Source organism: Styela clava, chromosome 2 (genome assembly GCF_964204865.1).
Source record: "Styela clava chromosome 2, kaStyClav1.hap1.2, whole genome shotgun sequence".
NCBI classification, from domain to species: domain Eukaryota; kingdom Metazoa; phylum Chordata; class Ascidiacea; order Stolidobranchia; family Styelidae; genus Styela; species Styela clava.
In genome coordinates, this window is record NC_135251.1 from 27323534 (window position 1) to 27347306 (window position 23773).

Here is a 23773-nt window from a genome sequence, read left to right on the forward strand (position 1 = left end):
ATGTATTATACGGCGCATTGCAGTCAAGGCAAATGGATGGAGCGTCTGTGCAGTCGTGTATTTCAGACTTCTGCGATGCTGTATCTCGTATCCGGGAAACAATAAAATACGACGACACATGGAGTGCTTCTTTACGCCGCGGGCAAACAACGCAGCGTTTGATTTTGTCTGCAAAGGAATGCTGTGACATTCTGGTGAATCAAATAGGCGATCGTCTGCGCACTGAACACCTTGCCGCGTTCTCTTTGATGAACCCCGAAAATTTTTCAAAATTTGCACGTCAATTTCCCATCCATTTGGTGGCTACTGTCTCCAAATTTTACCCCATGATAAACGTGGGTAAATTGGAAAATGAATTGCGATGTATATACACCAATCAAACTTTTTTGAACATCACATCAACTTGCGCGCTCTATGGGTTCCTCATAGATAACACTCTAGTAACTACCTTTGCGGCGTCTGCAAAATTTCTGGACATCATTTTGACGACGCCTATTTCTTCCGCCGACGCAGAGCGAACATTCAGCACGCTGAAGCGTATTAAAATGTATCTCAGAAACACAATGAAGCAAGATAGATTAAATTCCTTGGCTGTTTTATCCATTCACAGAGACGTTATTTCTGGGATGCATGACTTTAATCAGCGCGTTATTGAGCATTTTGCTTCCAAGAAACCGCGGCGTGTTGCATATATGTTCAAGCAGTAGAAGTCTAGCAGCATATATATCTATGAGTGAGCGACGCATGTCCTTATCTTTGCATTACCTTTCCTTTCTTCATAGTAACGTTTTAAACCTTATTTTAGGTTTTGTCTGCTTTCCCGAAGTTTCTGTTAATATGTCATTGTATTTATCTGGGTAAATATTGCCTTTCCTTTTGAAAGAGGTTTCAAAATAAACTATGTCTATATTTATTAATCCCTTGACTTGGACCGGTTTTAAAGACACTTTCTTATCGTTAAAAATTGTCGCTTTTGCCGATTGGTTGTTACCGATGGAATGGTTTTTATACTCATAAAATGATGGGAGAACTTACAGCGCTCCTCCTGTCCCCGTAGATGGGGGTGACTTGGTCCCGCAGTAGCTTGCCCCGGTTGTCAAAATGACCACGCGCCGCCACTGACTCGGTCATCTATGGTTTATGGCAGACTCTTAAACTAACAGGTGTCCGATTTAAAATTTTGTGTTTAAAGTTTATTACCTAGAATTTGAACTCTTCTGACACCCGCTGCAAGAATAAATTCATTTCTTCACTTGAGTTATATCGTAAATATATACTGTTATATATTGCTGCTTACTCTGTTTAGATTCAACAAATTTCTATTTTAACAAAAATGCCTATGGTATATATGTGTTATCTCGATCGTCAAACCAACAATCTCCTCATTATATAACTTCTGCAGCTCCTCGTTAATCCTCTAACAACAGGTCACATTCTCAATAAAGTAACTTCTAATTGTTGGAGAGCCGATTGCAACAAATCGTAAACAAATCGGAGCATTGCGACGCGTACTGACATGTAATCCACGTTTCACAACCAAAGGATAAGATTTCATTTTTATCCCGGGGACAACTCAAATCATTTCATTTCAATCACTCTTTTAATTTTTTTGCCATTGAGCATTAAATGTTTTGAGAAACTCGAATTTTTATGTCTGCTTGGATGGGAAAATACAAATTTGGTCTCATTGGCATTAGGAAATAATTTTTTAACCAACATCAGCTATGAACGTAGGTCAATTCTCTGTTTGCAACTGTGAATAGTTTTTCCCAGAGAGAATCAGATCAGTATCATCACCGAACATAATCGATTCAGAAGAGTCTGCTCGTTTTATCTTGCATTTTACCCATCAAGTTTATGCATCTGAAACAAATAACTGGTTAACTGACGAGAGTCCTTGGTTTGCCATATGTTTAAACTGTCTTATCACTTTCCTCTCCCCTGGGATAAATATTTAAACTTTGTATTATCTGAGTCTAGGGATATGGGCATGTCATTCACTGCTCGGTTCAACGGAACTACAACTGCAATGAAGAAATACAAACACCTGCTGCTGCTATTGTATATCAACTTTGTTTTCTACTAATTGAATCAAAATCAACAAAACCTATAATTGCAATTGTGGGAATAATTAACGCCGTTTTTCATTAGTTTTTCACGAATTGGGCCAATTTGGTGTAGTTTTGTAGTTACATAGTAACTAATTGGCTACATGTTCATGACCATATTTCGCGTATGATATTCTTTATTTCTAATGATGTAAATTGGCCCTAAAACATGAATAGGAATTTTTTCCCCAAGATACGAGGGATTGCTTTTGTCACAGCTACCGTAGATGGTTGTGGCATATTGTCAAGCAAGCTTTGTGTCATCTGGGAAAAGTGTTCATTGAATTTATTTGCAGTTTTTGTGTTACTGCATTCGGGTCCGATTGAAGAACGGGAATTGGTCTTATTTTACCAATTAGTTCATTCTGGCAGGATGAAAATAATATCCGAATTTGAATCTGACAAAACGGCGTTTAGACTTTAGCTAAGTCGTAAAAAGGTTTTTACTTACTTTAGACTCATGTCACCGCCTTGTTACTTTGAAAGACTTTCGCGCCTCTTTCTATTTTAACAAACTTCTAATACAGACATTTTAGATTTTAGTCTCAACACATTCTGACTTTGGCAGTATGCCGGACGAGATTATATAATATCTGTTGGCGTGCAAGGCCATGCATAGACCGACATTGCTACAAATTAAGTAATGGAATGTACTGTACTATACTTTCAGGTTACAGTAAATATTTACCCTGTGCCCTGTGTACCAGAATGGAGGAAAGCCGATCTTTACATTTGTTTATTTGAATTGTGCAATTACAGAATTTTCCTCGTAGCCTATAGCTCAATTATCCAGTACGGCATAGTTCAATAGTTTTATATTTCTAAAAATAGATATTCTCCCTGAAAAGACAACAACTGAAACTGTGATTGCAAACTCCTCCTTTATGCACATTTAACTGTTATGAGACAGTCTGAGCCCCCATATTGCCAGAAAGCGCCATCTTTCATCCCAGAAAATAATCAAGAGTTTTCAGCAAATAAACACAATTTTGGTTACCGGTATATGACGGCCAATGAACGTTGCAGTTATCGGTACCGTACTTAAACATGGCATGATCTGCTGCCGTGCCGATATCCTCATTTTAGAGACAAATGAAGTTGTTTTATTGAGCCTAACGCCAGGATACCGCCATACCTTTGCTCTAGGCTACTGATGCGATTACAGGATTAGCCTACTTGATTTAGCAGACAAACATGTAGTTTGACTATTCTGTATTCATATGTCAATGATTTTACGAAAGTTGTCAAACGTTTTACAGTTCTAAGTGAAAGCTGAAAAAATAACCATCATATTAACGTCATTAATTTTTGTCATGTTTCTCGCTATATAGTTTGGGCGGCTAACTTTTTAAATCAATTCAATTATGTTTAAACTACTGTTTGGCTGTTGTATTGGCTGATGTTTTCTAAAAGGATCAATCTTTAAAGTGCGAGACGTAGTCATGACATCACAAAAAGACTTTAAGAATGCTCTGACATCTCTGGAACGCACTGATTTGAAAAAAAGTGCCATAGAAAATAAAAAATTCATAAAAACTATTCATAGTCATGCAAATTCAGTGGGCCTGTCTCAGGAATCTATCATTCGAGTGGTGAGGCTAGGTGCATGTGGAAGATTCAACCAAGCTTTGGCAAACACCTTGATTCAATCTCTCATTCCGAAGGAAAGTATTCCAGAAGAAGCTGTAATTTATGGGATTTCAAGAATAACAGCAGGAATATGTCAACTCCGTGTTCAAGCAACGATTTTAAAATGGATTATAACATTATTTGATATAATTTCTCCAAAATTTGATATATACTCATTTTATGGAATGTTGTTTAACTTACTGGATTACGAGACATTATGCCCTTACATTTGCCATTTGTTATATCTCATGACGAGACAGCAAGATGTCACACATTTCAGAATATCAAGACTCATGTTGCTCCAGAAAAAAGTGGGAAATCAATCTTATATATCTGGTCTAATGACTGTTTACCGACTATACCAACCTTCACTCATAACAGTTGCCAAAAGCAAGAAAGGACGTTTCAAAAAAATAGAACAAAGTTGGAAGGCGAATATTTTTGAGATATCATCTCCTCTGGCATCTAAACAAGATTATTTAGGTGTAAAATCTAAAGGTTGTATTATTCCAACAGTTAAGCCCCAGATTACCGACATAATAAATGAATTTGATAGACCTTTTGATACAGTCTCATATAACCGGCTTACACAAACATCTGACATAAAATCTTTAGATGGTTTGATCACATCCTTAGGGAAAACAACTTTGCCAAGTCGAGCAGCTTCACTTCTTTCAACAAGATGCCTCAAACATATATTAGCCATTTCTCCTGACTCCTCACTTAAGATACGACTACGTTTATGGCTTCATGAGCGTTTCTATTCAAGATTTTCTGAAGACGATATTGATTGCGAGAAACATGAAGAAAGGGAATTGCTAAAATTAGCGCTTGATCAACAAGAACTTTTTCAAATGAATACAACCCTTCAAGAACCACTTTTGTATAGTTATTTAGAAACTTGGAGCAGTGGGAACAACACTGATTTAGTTTTGAAAATAATTTCCAAATTACCTATCATGCCTTTTAGCATTTTGCATAAAAATGTACTGCTTATACTGGAGAAGCATTTTGTATTGGCACCATCCACCAGCTTGCGATGCGCAATCATTGAATCATTAACAGAATTAACTTGCAACTATATTGCGGTTGAATCACAAAATTCAGACACAGAAGCCCGGAATTTTAGAAAAGATATTGAAAATTTGGTTGCATTTATAGATGGTTTGATTGTTCTTGGAATCTCTCTTACTAAAAGCAGTACAAGATTTATATATAGTGGATTGGAGTTTTGGAGGACTATGACATTGACACTAAAGCAGACCAAACTTGATGTTGTAGTCTTGCCACATTTTTTAGTTGTTTATAAAGGATTATTTACTCCTAACAGCTTATATCTATCATGTATCTGTGCGACGATCACAAGTTTAATAGGTATCTACACCATAAATTTGAAAGGAAATAGGCGTATTCGCCATTCATCAACTTTGGAAATGTTGAACAATTACATTACAGATTTCCATGACAGCCTGTGGCGTCACAGTGCCTTCCATCCTGCATGTAGTGAAAATAGTATAGCCTACAAAGGTTTAGAGTCGGATGTGGTAAAAGAGCAATGTGGAATGGTAAATGATATCTCTGTAATGTCATCCTTTTCTATTGACAAACATCCAGCACTAATAATTTGCACAGCTCGTTATGTTAAAGAAAACAATATTGTATCTGAACAAGCCCTTTCATCTGAGCTGCTATTGACATCCGATTATATAAAATATTTAAAAAAAGAGGGCTTGTATGATGTGTTAAAACTTCTTCAGCAGTTGACAGATTTATCTGATACGCAACTATAACAATATTTTTTTGTATAAATATATATTTATATTCATTGTTTTATGAATTTATTAGTTTTCTTTCAATAGTATTCTGACTAGACGTGTCAAAGTTAGGGCTGGGCGTTTCGAAACACTGTTTTGACCCAGTGGTTCCCAACCTTTATGTCGCGGCACAATATTGAGCTATTTACCGTAAATATTGAGCTATTTAAATAGTCACGGCACACTTATCACAAAACAGGAACATTTCCTACTCTTGAAGCCGTTTAGCTATAAAATAATAAAAAACGTAGAAGATCAGATAAGAGAAATTCCATTCTTGTTAATATAACATACCCTGTATTTGAAATGGATGATTAATAGTTACCGATATTATAACTGATTTCTTACAATAATGTACACGAGACCCACCTTTGGAGCACCTCTTATTGTTGTAAGAGATGCACGGTTTAATACGTGACTAGAATACGCTTTGGTTTTTCTCGCCCTTCCCCTGGGTGTAGTCTTATAGTCCAGCGGGTAAGAGGAAAAATCATGCACGTTTGGATGATGCAAGCATGAAACTTGGCACAAATGTACAGTAGCATTCCCTGATCAATATGGTGCCATCGAAGAAAATACCTCGTTGCCATGAAAACGAGGCATCATCCGTATTGCTATTAAAGTGAAAGAAACATTACTTTAGGAAATCTTGAAAAGTAAACCGGTGTGTATTTAAGAAGTAAAGAATATGATCAGAAGTGCATTTTGACAATTGCCCTTGATAACAGAATACCTGGTTACCATGGAAACGAGGTATCGTTATCGACCAAACACGATTATTAGTCGCACAACCTGAATTTCGATTGATTTAAGTACCACTAAGACAGGGTGGGCAAAATACAGCCCGCGGGCAGGATCCAGCTCGCCGAAGTATTTCATCTGGCCAACTTGTGCCTGTAGAATTTACGACTACAGTATATATATATATACCGTAGTTTTTATAGATATAAATTTGCGTTGAAACTAACGAGTCGTCGGCTAAGATATAGACGTGTATTATCTGCGCCTGTAAATAATGTGGAAATTTGGAAAACCAGCCACCTATACCTAAAACTCATCCAAGATGACCCGATTGCTACAGTATGCTGTTTATTATATAAACCTTAGTCTAGTTTTGGTGGGAAGTGGGAAGCGCAATGTGGATTCCGAATGACGTTTTTTAACAAGATATCGAGAGACGTATTTTTTAAAACAATATTCAACTTCCTGCTTAATTCGTAATGAAGGGTCTCCGGTGTTCGAAAAATATAACATTACGAGACCTTTTTTTTTAAACAAAACATATAAAAGCCTTTCGCCAACAATTTACGACACAAGAGCTTAAAATCAGGGCAGCAGATACGGTTACAAAGCTTACTTCACTTCATAGCCCACCAACTAAGTCTATTATCTGTAACTGGACCCCTCAAGAAAGTGATTTCCCACACGGCCACACCTGCTGGGGTAAGATAAACTACGCCGATTTTCTTATTTCGGTCCACCAACCTGTCAAGATATAAACCATAAAAATTGATTCCCATAATCTAATCTCAATCAATGTACACATTATATTATTCTATACATATTACGGTCTTAAACCGCTTTTTATTATATCGATCCGCCGAATTTATCACCGTTAAATAACAATGTCGAAAACACATTTCATGAGCACCGCGATTGTAATCATTGTGACAGATATAGAACAGTATGTTGCCTTGTATTCAATAGAATTGCAGTCTTGTAGTAGTAAAAATGTAGTAAAAATATTGAGGTTTGTTGGAGCTTAGTGCACACGATTTTCGAGAGGAAAGTAGTATTAATGTTTATTGTTAATTGAATTCTGGTTATTAGAAGGGCATTCACACGACACAGATAGCCAACGGCTATATATGGAAGAGTATAATGTACCTAAAAGTTTGTTTCAAGAATCGAATTTAATTAGGCAATATATTTCATGCATTATATTATAAGCGCTTTGTTTGAAGTATATATTTAAATAGTAAAGTTGCCCCCACTAGTTATTGGGGAATCTTTGTGGAATAAATTTTTGGAAAATATAATTATCTCAATTGTTTTTCTATTTATTTTTTATTGTAGCAATTACAAAAGGCGACGTTAGATCTAGATTACAAGAATAAATGATTCCAGACAAGTTTGAGCTGAAATGTAATGCAAGTTTTCCGTCTTTCATAGATTATCTGGCTGAGATACTCCATGCCAGAGTTATGAGAATGAATTTATCTTTATTAATATATATGATGACGATATGATAGCTCCAAGATAACAATAATCCGTCAGTTATGAGATATATAATTTATATTTTCACAAGCTTTATGTGGCTGTGAGATTGAAAATATACCATTGGCAATGGCAGTTGATTGAGCACAAAAGGAATTACATTTTGAAAGTGAATGTTGCTTAATTTGTGCTTTATGACAATAACAGGAATACTTCCCGCTCGTGTCGAACACAATAGGAATTGCTACAAAGCAAAGCCAAGTTTGTAACAAGCGAGGTGAAATCAGTACCAATCTGTTTATTCAATAAACAAAGGATTTACAATTGATTATGGAAATTTATTGCTAATACAGTGCAATCGATTCGTGAAAACATGGTAATTTTTCCAAGCGTAGTTTGGCTGGAATATCACGTTGATCCACTGTGATATGCATGTAGGTACATAGAAAGTATGTCCAAAACCCTTTTACAGCGGCCAAGCTCATATGAGAGAATATTTACGCTTAATTTTGTGCTCGGTAAACTACTGTTAATATCGCTCTTAGCTCTTTGTTGACGTTATCGCCTGATATGAGAGAAGCGATGGAACCTTCCAGCCGTGACGCAAAGTGCGAACAGGAAATACTCCTTTATAATGACTTATTGTTGGTTTAGCATGTATTTTCAGTCATATATACTATCCCTGACCATCCCTGGCGCTGTGTTGTTTTGATAAATATGATTTCGACTGCTCCATAGTTGGCAGAAGTATGGAGATTTTTTGTAGTTAAAAAAAACGTAAAATTAATGGTAATTTTAACGCGTAAATGCGCGTATGGGATTGTTTACGCCGTTCTACGCGCATTTTCGTCGAAAAAATTTAATTTTTTTGCGTTGGGGGTGGTCTGTGCAGTAATAATAAGAGCTGTGACGTCATCAAAATCAGTAATTTTAGCCTTGAACTTGATACACCTGTAAATACAATTGTGAATTTCAGAGTAATATCCATTTATGCTATAATAGGCGTTTCGGTGATGTTGTGTTAGGAAAAACTTGACGAAAACGTTGAAAAAAAAATTAATTAATTAGGAATTAATAATTAACCCTCTACTGTACACAGAATTTCTCAAAGTCCAATTTATTTTTAGAAATTTTTTTTCGGAGTGTAATTTAAAGATATATTGCTGAATAGAACTCTAGCACACGCTTTTAAAAATCCATAAGAGAAGCTTTAGGGCTTAGTGGTTGACAAAAAAAAATAACTTTAAAAAGACCATGTCAAATAAATTAGGTCAATAGCGCTGAGAAATAGTAAATATTGGGGAGCTCCAGAAGTATGTGCACCAAGGTGGCGCACAACATGAACGTAGTATTTGTGTTCCGGTTAGCGTTCAGGTTGTGCGACTAATAATCGTGTTTGGTCGATAACGATATTTCCATGGTAACCAGGTATTCTGTTATCAAGGGCAAGTTTCAAAATGCACTTTTTATCATATTCCTCACTTCTTAAATACACATGGGTTTACTAACTTGGAAATATCCTTTCCTAAAGTAATGTTCCTTACACTTGGATAGCAATACGGATGATGCCTCGTTTCCATGGCAACGAGTTATTTTCTTGGATGGCACCATATCCAAAATTAATCAGAAGATGCTACTGTACATGTGTGCCAAGTTTCATACTTGCATCCAAAAGTGCGCAATTCCATCATATTTGAGGTCCTATCCGCTGGACTATTATTATTATCACACGTATTCTCACTTTTGCACTACCTTCATTTTTGTTTCAATTTAATGTTTCTCCCATTGCCAAAATCATCCAACGGTGTGATTGTCGGCACTAGCGAAAGAGATGAAAAAGATGAACAATTAATTATTATCGCTAAAAACACTGAATAGGTTTAAAGTTGTTATAAACAATTTTCACCAATTAACGAACCTTTCCACGTTATGCATTTCGTGAAAGGCCTGAGCATAATTCGATGACAAATATCGTAGCATTTACTATCTCGAAACGCTCATTCGACTTTTCAGACCGCAGAAACTATCCGAAAATAACCGTTTCTGTGTTCGAGATATGAAATAATCGCCAATTTCACCACGCTTCCGTGAAGTAGTGCAATTTACTAAATTTGATGATGGTTTTATTATTAAATTTCATTGCATCAGTGTTTGTGCTACCACGCGTTTTGCCTGATTACTGGCATGATTACAGATCGCAAGGATGGGCAAAATGAATATTTTTATCGAATCGAATAATTCGAATATTTTTGACGAATTGTAGAATATCGGATATTTTTAATACAAATACAATGGGCATCCAGAATGCTAGGCATTCTAATGTTGGTGAGCTATTTCCGCCCGTCCTCTCTTTTTTTACAAGGACTAATTCTTACGCAACGTTTGGTTTGGTGACAGCACATTTGAACCTACGTACATTTGAACCCGTAAATCTGAACCCGTAATTTGAACCCAGGACAATTGCACCTGTATACTATTGCACCTATGGACATTTGCACCTACGGACATTTGAACCCATACATTTCCACCCATGGATTTTAGCACCCGCATATAGATTGAACCCGCGAACATTTGAACCCGTGTACGTTTGCACCCGCGTATATTTGAACCCATGTACATTTGCACCCGCGGACATTTGAACCCGTGTACGTTTGCACCCGCGTACATTTGAACCCATGTACATTTGCACCCGCGGACATTTGAACCCATGTACATTTGAACCCACGAACATTTGCACCCGCGGACATTTGAACCTACATACATTTACACCCGCGTACAATTGTACCCACAGATATTTGCACCCATGAACATCTACACCCATGGGCATTTGCATTTACGGATATTAGCGTCTTTACATATACACCCTTATCCTTCCATGCTATATACTATAGTATATAGGATTGGAAGGTACACCTAGGATTCTTTCTCCAAATGCATACGTTTCGAAAACACCATGGAATTCTCGATTATATACTCGAAGGCTTTATTACAACTATTTTCTATATATTTAAATTATATTATATATTTATATTATACTCCGTCTGTCATTGTCATCGCAATTGTCGATATCATAAGACTCAATGGACAAAATGTTCCGCTGTAGAATGCGAGCCAAAATTGGGGAGTATGATTTGTGCTTTGAACGGTCGACGACTCTTGAAGAGCGCGATCAAGAATTTTAATTGATATGTTAGTTCGATCCCGCGCAAAGTTTTTCCTCGCATCAATGCCCTTTTTCCCTCGCAGATAGTTCGATCCCGCGCAAAGTTTTTCCTCGCATCAATGACCTTTTTCCCTCGCAGACAATTCCAAACTGTTTCTTCAGGACGTTGCAGCTGCGAAGATGACAAGTCCCTTTGCAAAAATAGGTTGGAAACTTGGCGCCTACATTTTCCAAGACCACAAGAGGAAGCGACTTACTGATTTACAAAGGCCACGAATATTGTAAGCGAAATGATCGGGTTTCAGATGCTACTCATTGGCGCTGCCGTCAGTTTAGGAAATTTCGATGTAAATCGACTGTTGTTACGATCGGTGAAAATGTAATAAAAGAACTAGGATATCACAGTCATTCTGGCGACAGCATTAAGACTGAAGTTGGGATCATCCGTGCAACATTAAAAGAAGCAGCATCAACACCATCAAATACACCGACAAGATATATTTTAGGTGAAGTATTGAATAATAGATCAACAGATGTGCTAATGCGCTTGCCAGGCAAGTCGACTCTGGAGGCCAATATACGCAGAGTAAGGCGACAGAAAAAGTGTTTACGTAACAATCCTACAAGTGCTAGCTTTGATATTCCGAGCGAATATTTAGATATCATTTTGCATGACACTGGCCCGGAGGATCGTCATCGGATAATGGCCATCGGAGTTCGATTACTACTTGCACATCTAGATAGTGACACATACCTTGGCGACGGTACATTTGATGTGGTGCCTGATATTTTCTTCCAGTTGTATACAATTCACTGTAAAGTGGGAGCATCCTATCCACCATGCGTATATTTCCTATTACGAGACAAGCGACAAGAAACATACGTTCAGATGTTGGAAGTGTTGAAAATCATTTTCCCAAATGCTAACCCCACCAAAATCATTGTTGATTTTGAAATAGCAGCTATCAATGCATTCCATGCACAATTTCCTCTGGCCGATATTAAAGGATGTTATTTTCACCTGTCACAAGCTCTAATTCGAAAAGTTGGTTCTATCGGATTAAAAGAGAAGTTTGATTGTTTACCCTCTTTCAATCTGAAAATTAGAAGTTTGGCAGCTCTGGCTTTTGTTCCCATTAACGAGGTTGCCGAAGTCTTCACCTTGCTTTGCGACACCTTCGAAGATTTGCCCGAATGCAATCAACTTTTTCAATATTTTGAATCTACCTACATTCGTGGACCTCAAGTGGGTTCACGTCCAAGAGAAGCAAGATTTCCCCCTCGGTTGTGGAACTATGCCAAAGAGATTGAAATGATGCCTTCGGCCCCAAGAAGAAGAGTTACGGCCCATCAAAGATCAAAGTATGTACAACTTGCTGTTAGGTTGTCAATTAAAGTTTTTTCATATGGAACTGAAACCGACAAGCTGAGGTATCTCCACTCAATAGCTCAAATGCAGTCTATTTGACTTTGATCGTGATATAGTAAAATTTCGTTTATCGTCATTATTTTGATTTGTTGTTTAACTATTGTATCATAATTGATAAATTCCTATTTGTGAAACGTCCATAGCTACTCTATCTCAAAATTGATCGCCCATTCGACACAAATTTGTGAGTGATAACTTTATTGATATATTAAAATAAATGTAATCCGTAACCTATGACGTCGTTTGTAAATTGCAATATCATATTTAACAGACCCTATATGCTGAATATGTTCGATTTACTCTAAATAGTGTAAACAGCAAAAACCATTTTTGGCCACGATAATGATTTTAAAACTTCTTCACTTTCGAATATTTAACATATTTACATGACTCACGATTTCTATGTATAGTTTTGTTCTGACATTCTAATGAAACAATACTTCAATAAAACTGGCATTTGGCTATGAACATGTTGTTACAAAAATGGCATAGTTTCATTATCTTAATTTCATATTTTCTTAGAAACGAAGAATTTGTGCGTTTATTTATTTATATACAGACAATAGTATTCAATTTATAGATTGATTTTAGGAAAAATGGCAAAACCTGATTTGAGACAACACTCATTTTCAACAGTAAAGCGTGGTCGTGTATGCATACATATAACAATTTTGTAAACATGCTAGCAAGAAAACATGAAGTGGCCACAGAGCTCCCAAATCTCATGCTGGGCGGGATATCATAGTAGGCGTTTTCGGTGAAATAATTTTAGAACAAATTTTATTACTGTAAAGCTAGTTTTAGTATGACCCTCATTTAAGACTTCATTGGTCTGTGAGATATTTGTTCCGTATTAGCCCTGGTTTCAGGTATTTCAACGAAATACCGCTTTCTAGGTCATCGTCTGTTTTGGAGATCGCGGCTAACGAATGAGATAATGATTTACAAATGTCAATGTAAAAAGAAACAGCAAAAGAATAAAGACCTTGGCAGAACAATGTTGTTTATATCGTTAAGAGACGTTTATCTCTCGGACTACAATGACACTCAAAAATGCTTGCTTCGTAGAAGCGGGTAAATGCATATACACCAAAACTAACTACAAATGAAACAGTGTTGAAATTTAGAATATTGAGCTTGAGCCTGTAGCATGAAAATTATTTGCGACTGGAAATTGCCGTTGGGGCAAACATTTTTTGTGAAAATGTGCGTGGGTTCAAATGTACGCGGGTTGAAATGTATGCGAGTTCAAATATAATATACGTTGGTTCAAATATACGCGGGTTCAAATGTCCGTGGTTCAAATGTACCCGGGTTCAAATATACGTGGGTTCAAATGTCCGCGGGTGCAAATGTTCGTGGGTTCAAATGTACATGGGTGCAAATGTCCAGGGTACAAATGTACATGGGTTCAAATGTCCGCAGGTGCAAATGTACATGGGTTCAAATGTCCGCGGGTGCAAATGTTCGTGGGTTCAAATGTACATGGGTGCAAATGTCCAGGGTGCAAATGTACATGGGTTCAAATGTCCGCAGGTGCAAATGTACATGGGTTCAAATGTACGCGGGTGCAAACGTACACGGGTTCAAATGTCCGCGGGTGCAAATGTACATGGGTTCAAATGTACGCGGGTGCAAACGTACACGGGTTCAAATGTCCGCGGGTTCAATCTATATGCGGGTGCTAAAATCCATGGGTGGAAATGTATGGGTTCAAATGTCCGTAGGTGCAAATGTCCATAGGTGCAATAGTATACAGGTGCAATTGTTCTGGGTTCAAATTACGGGTTCAAATGTACGCGGGTTCAAAGATAATGGAACCTTTGGTTTTATATTCCTGGGAGAACTATGCGCTCATATACGACTATTAATTAAAGAGTGAATTCGGGATTTTATTCTGATTTTTATATTTTACGCCGGTTTTGATCTTTCTCCCCGCCGATTGTAAATTAATCGTCCCAATTTTAAGCTAACAATATTAACATTTCTGACGAGGGGGTGCGGATATTTATAAAGACGATAGTTGACCTTATGATTTTACTTTTCGATTGTGTCTGTTTTATTTTCGTATTAAATGGTGAATAAAAACCCTGCAAAGTCATTGCGTGAATCCTGAATGTTATTTTGAGTTTAAATAATAATTAAATAAATAGGCAATAATGGCAATTCTATTAGTCAAATAATGATTCCTTGGTCAAATTTCGCACGATAATTTGTTACCTTGGTTGACAATTTCAATTTTACGAAACGGTGTTTGCGCGCATTATGCAAAACTTAGAATTAAAACAATACCTAAAATACGACTACTCAAATTTGTCGTTTCTGTATGTTAGCAAGAGCCGTCGGTAATTCTTGTGGAATTCAAGGAATTGGAAATTGGAATCACTCGAAATAAATTCAAAAATGAAATCTTTTCGCAGCGCATTAGTTGGCACCCTGGTTGGGAACCACTGCTCTAACCGTTATTATGACATGACAAATGCAACCCGAAGTTGGTCAAGGTATAATTTACTCCACTGGTTCATAATGATCTGTGGCATCGGAAAAAGTAAGCTGAATTTAGCAACACTTTAAAAAGAAACTCAAGGCTATTATAAAAAAAAGTAGGGGCACCGGAAAAGCCGACAATATTTTATTGTTTTACTACCGAGACGCACGTTCAATTAATTTAACATACCATATTGTTTTTAGTGCTTTTTCAAATTCAGACAATGTATTTATTCTACCGTATTTTATTTGTTTATTCCAGTAAACGTTAGATATGTCGGACTGCAATTATTAACCTAATTACATAATTGAACAAATATCAAGTTCATATCTAATCAAAGTTCATATCAAGTTTATATAATTTTTTATATAAATCGGTTTCATTCTGGAACAAGCCTTCAAATAAAATAACAGATAATGAATAATAGTTCAGAATGTAATGCTGAGGCCTATAGGCTTTTGCCTAATTGTTCACCATTTTTCTTTCATTTACACATACGACTGGTAAAAATTTACTTGTATATACAATCTCTTTTCATTTTATTCGGTCACTGATTGCCCAAACCTTTGTGGAAAGAATAACTTGCATGAGGTGCTTTGCATTATAATTTCATGCTCTCGAATTAGCATTCAGTGCTTGCTTTTTGTGGATTCAATCCTTGAAAATATGTGGGTAATGATGGTGCCATGTTTTACTGTTTGTGGAAACCGTGTGTTTCGAAACACTGCCCAGCTGTAGTCCAAGTCTTTGCTTTGCAGTCTATATCCAAGTATCGGTGACTTCCTTTTTTTCGAAATTGGTGGACAAAAAATTTTTTGTGACGATTGCCACTTGGGATGGTTACAGCATGGAATATTCAGACCTGCAGGGTATACTGGAAAGTGAAAATAAATACTTATTTCTAAATCCCCAGTATCGAATCCCAAGTGTGTGTGACTACATATATTTGAAATTGGTAGAGAAATACATTTAACAACAATTGCATAGCGAATTTATTTACAAACCATGGTAGCGACATCTAAAAATAAGTAAATGTAGCAATAACTATGAAAACAAAGAATAACAGTGTGGCATACATAACATTTTATCCAGAAAACACTGTGTATTAGCAAACATAATTTTTTCTGTTAGGTCCAATTCAATGTATATGCCTGTGTGCTCTCACTAGTTTCTTTAGTATTGAGTCGGTAAAAGGTGTAACTGTTGATTCTTCTACCATTTCAACCTTTGTTTTATTCTGTGAGGCAAAATTTTCACGAGTTAATAGGCAGTGTAAATTTTACAATAATCTAAAAGAACTGAATTTACCTATATTGATTTCTGAACCAACAATATTCACTTTTGTTCTTTCAGAGTAAGCTACCATGCTTACAGCTGCACTGTTTGCAAGATTAATTTCACCATCTGAAAATACAACACATAATGATCAAGAAATCAAAAACAAAATATGTCCATTTGTGATATATGTAATTGTGACTAACATAATGACATTTCTAGTTTTGTCACTTCCAAGCCTATCTGTCCCAGTAGATAAACTTTGGAATCAGAATATATTTGTGGTGAATGTTCTATGAAACATTCTTATTTGTCATGTATACATGTACAAAAGTGTTTATTTGGCAGGTACTGTAAAATAGAGATTTTATACCTTTAATTTGTCGTGATGCATGACTTTTATTCTTTTTCTTCCGTTTGATATGGATGACAGCCCCATCCATTTTAATATTAGTATCATCTGAACCCACAACACTATTCAATACCACACTGCCACTGGTGTCAATACCTTAAAATTGCAATAATATTTCTTTGTAGCACATTTAAACAATGATTTTTTATTCTGACTTAGGAATGAATGCGAGAACCTGTCCTGTTATAACCCAACAGGGGAACTACTATGATGCAGATGTTTTGAGATCAAGAACATAATTTTGCTTTTCAAACGAAAACCAACCGTCTATAATTTATATCTACTTTTCGAAAGAATTTTGGTGTTATTTAGCCATATTAATTTAGTGCTGAAATACGACTATAAAGAGTTCTTTGAAGATGATGAAGTCTGAAGATGTTCACAATTGTAATTAAACAATAAATGCAATCGATTGAACTATCAAGCCTCAGCCACTGAAATAGGTTGATAAAGAAAGAGATTTATAAAGAGCACTGTTTTATATTATGCAACAAGACAGCAATAATGAAAATATATACCTGACTGACTGGAAGAATGATTTACTTGTCGATCAGATTCTGAAAATTTTCAAAAATTTAAATATGAATATCTATTATATAAATGATACACATATATAATTAATTCTTACCGGGGTGTTGCTGACTACCTGCTGAACTAGCATCACTCCCTGAAACTTCTAAAAAAAAATTTATGATGATAAATTAAATAGGCTAGTTGGCCACCACAATACATTTTCAGCCGTAAGGAGACAATTTTCACAAAATTCAGAATAAAAATTGGAAGGAATCACTGGAAATATCAAAAGTATATCCTTGAGAATAAATGGAATAGTGCACAAAAAGTAAAAATAATGGATTGGTTTAGTTATCAGTAAATTATTATTGCTAGTACAAGATTTTTTCCATCAATTTGCCTCTCAATTACATGGGGATACAACAAATTTCACATAGACAAGTACATTGCTGAATAAAAAAGTTTTCAATTTAATAGACTGTGGCCAAAGTAAAAGACTGTTTCAAAGTAAAAGTTGAATTTAATATCTTACTTATGGTTGTCTTTGTTCCGCTGTTATCGATGACCGTATCATGAGATCCTATAACAACTGTGCCCATGGCTGTATCAGTGATGTCAAGTGTGCCAGCTAAAATGGTATGTCAAAACAGAAAGCATATTTACTTACTGTGTGTGATACAGGTTCTGTTAATATTTTTTGATTCATAAACAGCATGAGCCTGGGTGTCTGCATAAGAAAGGATGTCAGGTGATCTTTCTAGCATTTCTTTGCACAGCATTAGCTAGCTGAATTCCTGGTGTTTCATGATCGTGTATATACTATTATTTAACTATTTTTTCTTATGTTATTCAAATGATTGAAAAGTGGCATAACTATACATACCAGACACTTGGCGTTCCGCTGTGCTTCCCACCTCTGGTACAGACACTGTAATAATGAAAAACGTAGTCAAGGTGCAATTTTATAAAGAATATTGATTTGAATTCAATAAAATGACGAAAGTTGTTACAAATATGAATGAAGTGAAAACTTTCTAATCAATATTAAATTCTTGTTCAACGGATTAATTTTGTTGAACGTTTACTGTTTTCAGCTATGGATTTGAAAAATTCAATTAGAATAGCAACCAATATTAATTACTGATAATAAGAAAAGCTTTATTTCAAGAATTCAGATCAGTTATCCTTGAATTTTTCCTACTTTCATTCACCGTACTTTGAATGTGCGAAAAAAGTGTGTACAATACGCGAGAACTTTATCATGCTAGAAATTATAACCATCACAATCCCTTTACAATTGAATAGTAGATTTCATTGACAGGTAGTTATGACAGATCAGAACATAAGTCTGCGACACCGAGATTGAAAGCAAGTCAAAATAATAGATAAATTGAATAAATAAAAAAATAAATAAAATTGACGAATAAAAAAAACTTAGCCTTTCAAAATTTTAACAACAAATTATGGACATCTCCTGGATAATAAAAAAAATTAGGTAGAAATAATTGAGACCCATGAATAGAAATGGTAAAATATCGGTAAAGATCAACTTTGTGTTATGCTTGAATTTGCCCCTATGAGAAACCATACTCACTGTAACATCAGTCTTACTACTTAGACAGCGCGAAACGCAGTTTTTGCCACTTCATGACGGCTCCTGCCACAAAAAAAACACGGCGCCTCTCGGCATGGTTTTATGGCGCTATTACCGGTATATTCACAAGGTTATGTACCGGATTTTAGGTCATCATGCGAAATTTTATCTCCTTTTTTTTATCTAACCCTAAAGCCAAATCAATCAAAACTGTATCCATATGGAAAATGTTCCAAATTATAGTACTCAAAATATGTCACCAGCAGGGGCAGACCTGCCATTACAGCCTACATGCCTTGGTTTGTGTTTTTAATTTGCTGCCGTGGCACCCAAACTAAAAAAAAAGGTACCCCAACTCATTGCAGAATTTTTTTCTGCTTTGCGCTGTTTCCCTCTGTTCCGCGATGTTTTGAGCTGTAGTAGCCTATTCAGTAAGTAGTAAGGCCGCTGTATTTTTTTCAAGATTTTAAAAATTCAAACTCAATTTTTTCCTGAAAGACTCATGCAAAACTCGTTTTAAGAGATTCTTTTTCTCTAAAAAAATAATTTCAACCCATCATTTTTAATGAAAGGTTCGGACATAATAAATATTTCATGTGAAACTAGCCACCAAATTTTTTTACTGTGATGAATGACTTTTTGCTCAGATATCAGTCAGAGTTGACACAGGGACAGAGTGTACGCAACCTATATACAAAAATCGGCGCTCCAGAAGTATGTGTACCAATATGGAGTAAACTAATTTTGTTTTTTGCCTATTTTACTTCAAGTTGTGTAAAGGGACTGAAACCTATGGGCAGGATATTCACTTGGCTTACACTTGACAGACAGTTCCCAAACTCGTAGATTCGTAATAGAACTAAAATAAGGAAAATCGGAATAAAATTATGACCTGACCCTAAACCTGGTACACATACTTCGGGAGTACCCAAAAATCAGTCAGATATATAATTAAAGACAAAAGGTTTAAGAAATTCTGATACAGATTGAATACCTAATTTGCTGTGGACCAATCTAATCACATATATGTAATTCTGATTTCAACAAAAGAAGAAATTATATAATTCTGCAAACCATGATATTCTGTCCCAGCCCTATTGTAAAATGTTGTGTGACTCGATGCAATAACAGTGTCCACCATAGTAGCACGATCAATAGTTCCAGTCACTAAATAATAGAAAAAAAAAGTGAAGGACATAAGTTAAAGCCCTGATGTACTGCAGTATATATAAAATGAATATTCCATAAAAATACATACCTTTTTCATGAGCCATTATTAAAGATGAATGTATACAGCGATGATGAATATTTTGAAGACGTAATACAAAAGCAGGCAAAATTTATCTGATTTTATTTTTATCAAAATCTGTTAAATAGTTTTTTGATTCAAGTGTTAGGAATACCAGGATTGATAGATGGAAGAGAAATGAGAAAATACGGCACAACAGTGCCACATTAAAATTTTATTTTGGTCACTCTCTGGCATAAAACGGGTCTAGTATAGTTTAGTACCACAGTGGGTGTAGCATAATTTCCTGTAAGGTGTTCCTAACCCCCACCAGACTATGTCATCCAAAAATTACGTCACTATCATGTCATAGAGCTTTCCCAAGTATAGTTACGATCGCTCGAAATGGCATCTGCGATGCTGATAACGAACTCACCAACGCCGGTGATTTCTCTCGTATCGTGATCGTTCCGAGGAGAAAACGAGAGAAATAGCTTGCTCGATTTCGGGTGATTGTCTGCGCGTTTTGGACGAGTACCCGCACACTTTGGTGGGCCTCATTACGTCACTGTAATGTGGAAATGGCGTGACATAGTCAGGTGAGGGTTAGGAATGACATAGGCAAAAATTGTTGAGCCAGGCCAACTAGAAGTGAATGTGGTACTATACCAGACCTCATAAAACAACAACAAATGGACAAAAAAGCAGATCCGGAGGATGAGCATGACTTAAAGACAAAGTTGAAATGCACAAGTACGATATGCCTGTGCGTGCCCATCCGGCAAAAACAGTCAAAGAACACAAATGATACAAAATGGCGCAATAGCTTTTACAAGCAAACAACAGACTGACGGAACAATGACTGAGCCGTGCAGGTTGAAATTAGAGATGTGCCGATACCACTATTGTCGCCGATACCAACTAAGAAAGCCCATACCGATATCACAAAAGGGCCGAAATATGATACTATGTATTTATTACCTCAAGTGTGCATGGCAGACGGGTTAAAACAGTAGTCTTTGAGCATTAGTCATACTACACATTATTCCAGATTGAAAAAGGGATATAATACATCATAAAAAATTGATGTCTGGGATTCTGATGCATTAATTGATTTAGATGCATTGTGTACTGACGCTAGTAATCTCGGTGTTCAATTAGAAAACTCATAGGCATGGATGTCCAATTTGAATTTAATGTAAGTATCGCACCCTTCGAATATCGTTTTTCGTGTTCATAAGAATATCGCCAACATATCTTAGCGCCGCCATCCACGTTTTAATTAAAAACCTTTCACATATATATATTTTGTTCTGTGTTTTATCGTAATCAGGCGTCGCGACAATAAATTACAGCCGGCATTGAAAAATTTCAATCAGCGCCAAAAAGAAATACCTATAACACGTCGAGGATATTTTCGATTTTATAATATTTTACAATTATTATCGATTATATCGAGATAGTCTGGGCGACCATGACAATAAATCTATGAGGAAATTGTGTAGGTAAATAAAATTGAAATCACAATATTTAATACCTGTTTAGAGAGATAAATGTGTCGGAATTTAGCTTACAATGTTGATGGACTAAAATGCACTCTCTCTTGACGATAAAAAGTCAGAATTTATAACCGTGCCGAAAAGTACATGTGCTGTTAATAAGGGCTTCGATACTACTGTATGATTTAAACTGGGAGCCTAGTTGCTCCTATTTCTGTGCTTGTCAGCTAACACCCCAATTCATGGGTATAAATACTGTAATGCTTATTAAGGCTCTTTTCTTAGAAGCAAGAAAATCACAATTTCATTTATATCACTCATGTCCTATGACTGCTTTACAATGCTAACATTATCAAAGCCTAATTACTATGCTCCTGGATTTTAGAAATGTAAATAGGCTAGTATTTATATGTGGGGTTTGACAATGTATTCGGAATTTTAGTTTCGAAAATATTTTTTAGAAAATATTCTAAGTCAATCGTTATGGCCATCCCTGCTCATAAGGTTTGGTGGAAAAATAAATGAATGTTTAGCCTACTTATACTATTAAATTGATACATCCCATACATGCGCAAGATTTTAAGTGAATATAACGACATATTTTGTATTTTACATACTACTAATATTTGATTGATATATTTTTTCATAAATATTATTAATACTAAAAATGTTAATAAAAAAATTTGGCAGCGAAAATACTCAAATTAGTTGAGCGTTTCGCTGATAAATAACTAAGAACAGGTCAGAATCATCTTCCCGTTTCTAATCGCGGGAGTGGGGGCGTGCATGGCTCAAATGGTGCAAATTTGGCCGACATTGCCGATACCGATATATCTCGGACCCTACTAAAAAGGTAGGTATCATAGGTATCACTCCATAAAAAGATAGGTATCAGTAGTAAATGACTAAAAAGGGTACCGGTAGGTATCAGTAGTAAATAACTAAAAAGGTAGGTATCAGTAGTAAATGACTAAAAAGGTAGGTATCAGTAGTAGATGAGTAGTAGTAAATAACTAAAAAGGTAGGTATCAGTAGTAGATGACTAAAAAGGTAGGTATCAGTAGTAAATAACTAAAAAGGTAGGTATCAGTAGTAGATGACTAAAAAGGTAGGTATCAGTAGTAAATAACTAGAAAGGTAGGTATCAGTAGTAGATGACTAAAAAGGGGGCTCCCGAAGTATGCGAACCAAGATGGCGGACATCGGAATGTAATATGTGTACTAGGTTAGGGTTAGGCCATAATTTTAGATAAATACTACGGGAGGCCCTTGGCTAGTCTTCGAACTGATAATACTGTAATAGGACTAAAATGAGGAAAATTGGAAAAAAATTATCGCCTAACCTGTTACTTTCCGATGTCCGCTTAGTCATTTACTACTGATACCTACCTTTTTAGACACTGATACCTACCTCTTTAGACACTGATACCTACCTTTTTAGTCGTCTACTACTGATACCCACCTTTTTAGTGAGTGATACCTATGATACCTACCTTTTTAGTAGGGCCCATATATCTCTAGTTGAAACTATGAATGAGTCTAATTCATTTTCAGCAAAATGCAAAACAATGAAAACTGTACGAGTCGAAACGATGAACGAGTCCACTTTATGTTCTCTAAAATGCAAAACAATGAAACCTTTAGTCTGTTAGTAAAATGTGCAAGTAAAACAGTCCACGTCTTGTCCATCAAAATGCAAATAACTGAAACTAACAATATAACTGAAAGCTGTGTAAGTTCTTTTATCTATAGCAGTAGAACTCGTGAATTACGATATTGTTCCCAAAATATACTTTCCTGGCAGGATGGACACTTACTTCCTGCTTCTCGGTCATAGAATACAGAAAACGATTCAACCAACACGGTACTGTATCGGCGTCGAAACACCTGGGGATTTCCCTAAACTATAACCGACAACACAACCAAAATACGTAAATTTGGTCTTGGCTATTCGGCGTCTTAAACTATTAGATAGTAGTTCCAATACTTGAACCCAGAGGCAGTTTGTGAAACTATTGAGAAGACTGTCTCCAAGATCAAGTAGTTGTGATAAAACAGAACTTTCCAAAATTCTCTACTCAGGTATGAAAATTGTTAAGGGATGCATTACCAAATACGATAATGATCAGCGCGTTCCTCAACCTTATTTTTTAACAGGGGACAGGATATTTTTTATTACCGCTCAAACTATGTGTTATGTATTTGACAGACCACTTACAATGGTATATATACTATAGACCCATTTTCTGGACAATTTGATCAAACTATATAAAGTAAGATCAAACTATGTAAAGGAGATCATCGTGCAGAATTAAAGTTCTTCACCACAATCTTAACAAAAAAAAAACAAGTACCTACACAAGTACACATCCCACCAATCCATTGCCTCCTATTAAACAAGTCA

At 35.9% G+C, this 23773-nt stretch overlaps 2 protein-coding genes across 2 annotated transcripts; one reads left to right on the top strand and one right to left on the bottom strand.

Moving 5' to 3' along the window:
• Window positions 1-3260: 3260 nt before the first annotated feature.
• LOC120336339 (centromere protein I-like) lies at window positions 3261-5574 on the top strand. The gene has a single exon (XM_039404002.2). The coding sequence runs from the start codon at window positions 3551-3553 to the stop codon at window positions 5525-5527; it is 1977 nt and encodes a 658-aa protein (XP_039259936.2). The 5' UTR covers window positions 3261-3550; the 3' UTR covers window positions 5528-5574.
• Window positions 5575-15816: 10242 nt separating this feature from the next.
• LOC120336862 (uncharacterized) lies at window positions 15817-22985 on the bottom strand. The gene is made up of 10 exons (XM_078110046.1): window positions 22863-22985; window positions 19901-20008; window positions 19717-19809; window positions 17932-17976; window positions 17581-17676; window positions 17164-17211; window positions 17054-17092; window positions 16497-16631; window positions 16157-16252; window positions 15817-16085 (listed from the first exon to the last, which is right to left on the bottom strand). The coding sequence occupies exons 2-10, from the start codon at window positions 19914-19916 to the stop codon at window positions 16081-16083; spliced, it is 573 nt and encodes a 190-aa protein (XP_077966172.1). The 5' UTR covers window positions 19917-20008; window positions 22863-22985; the 3' UTR covers window positions 15817-16080.
• Window positions 22986-23773: the final 788 nt, after the last annotated feature.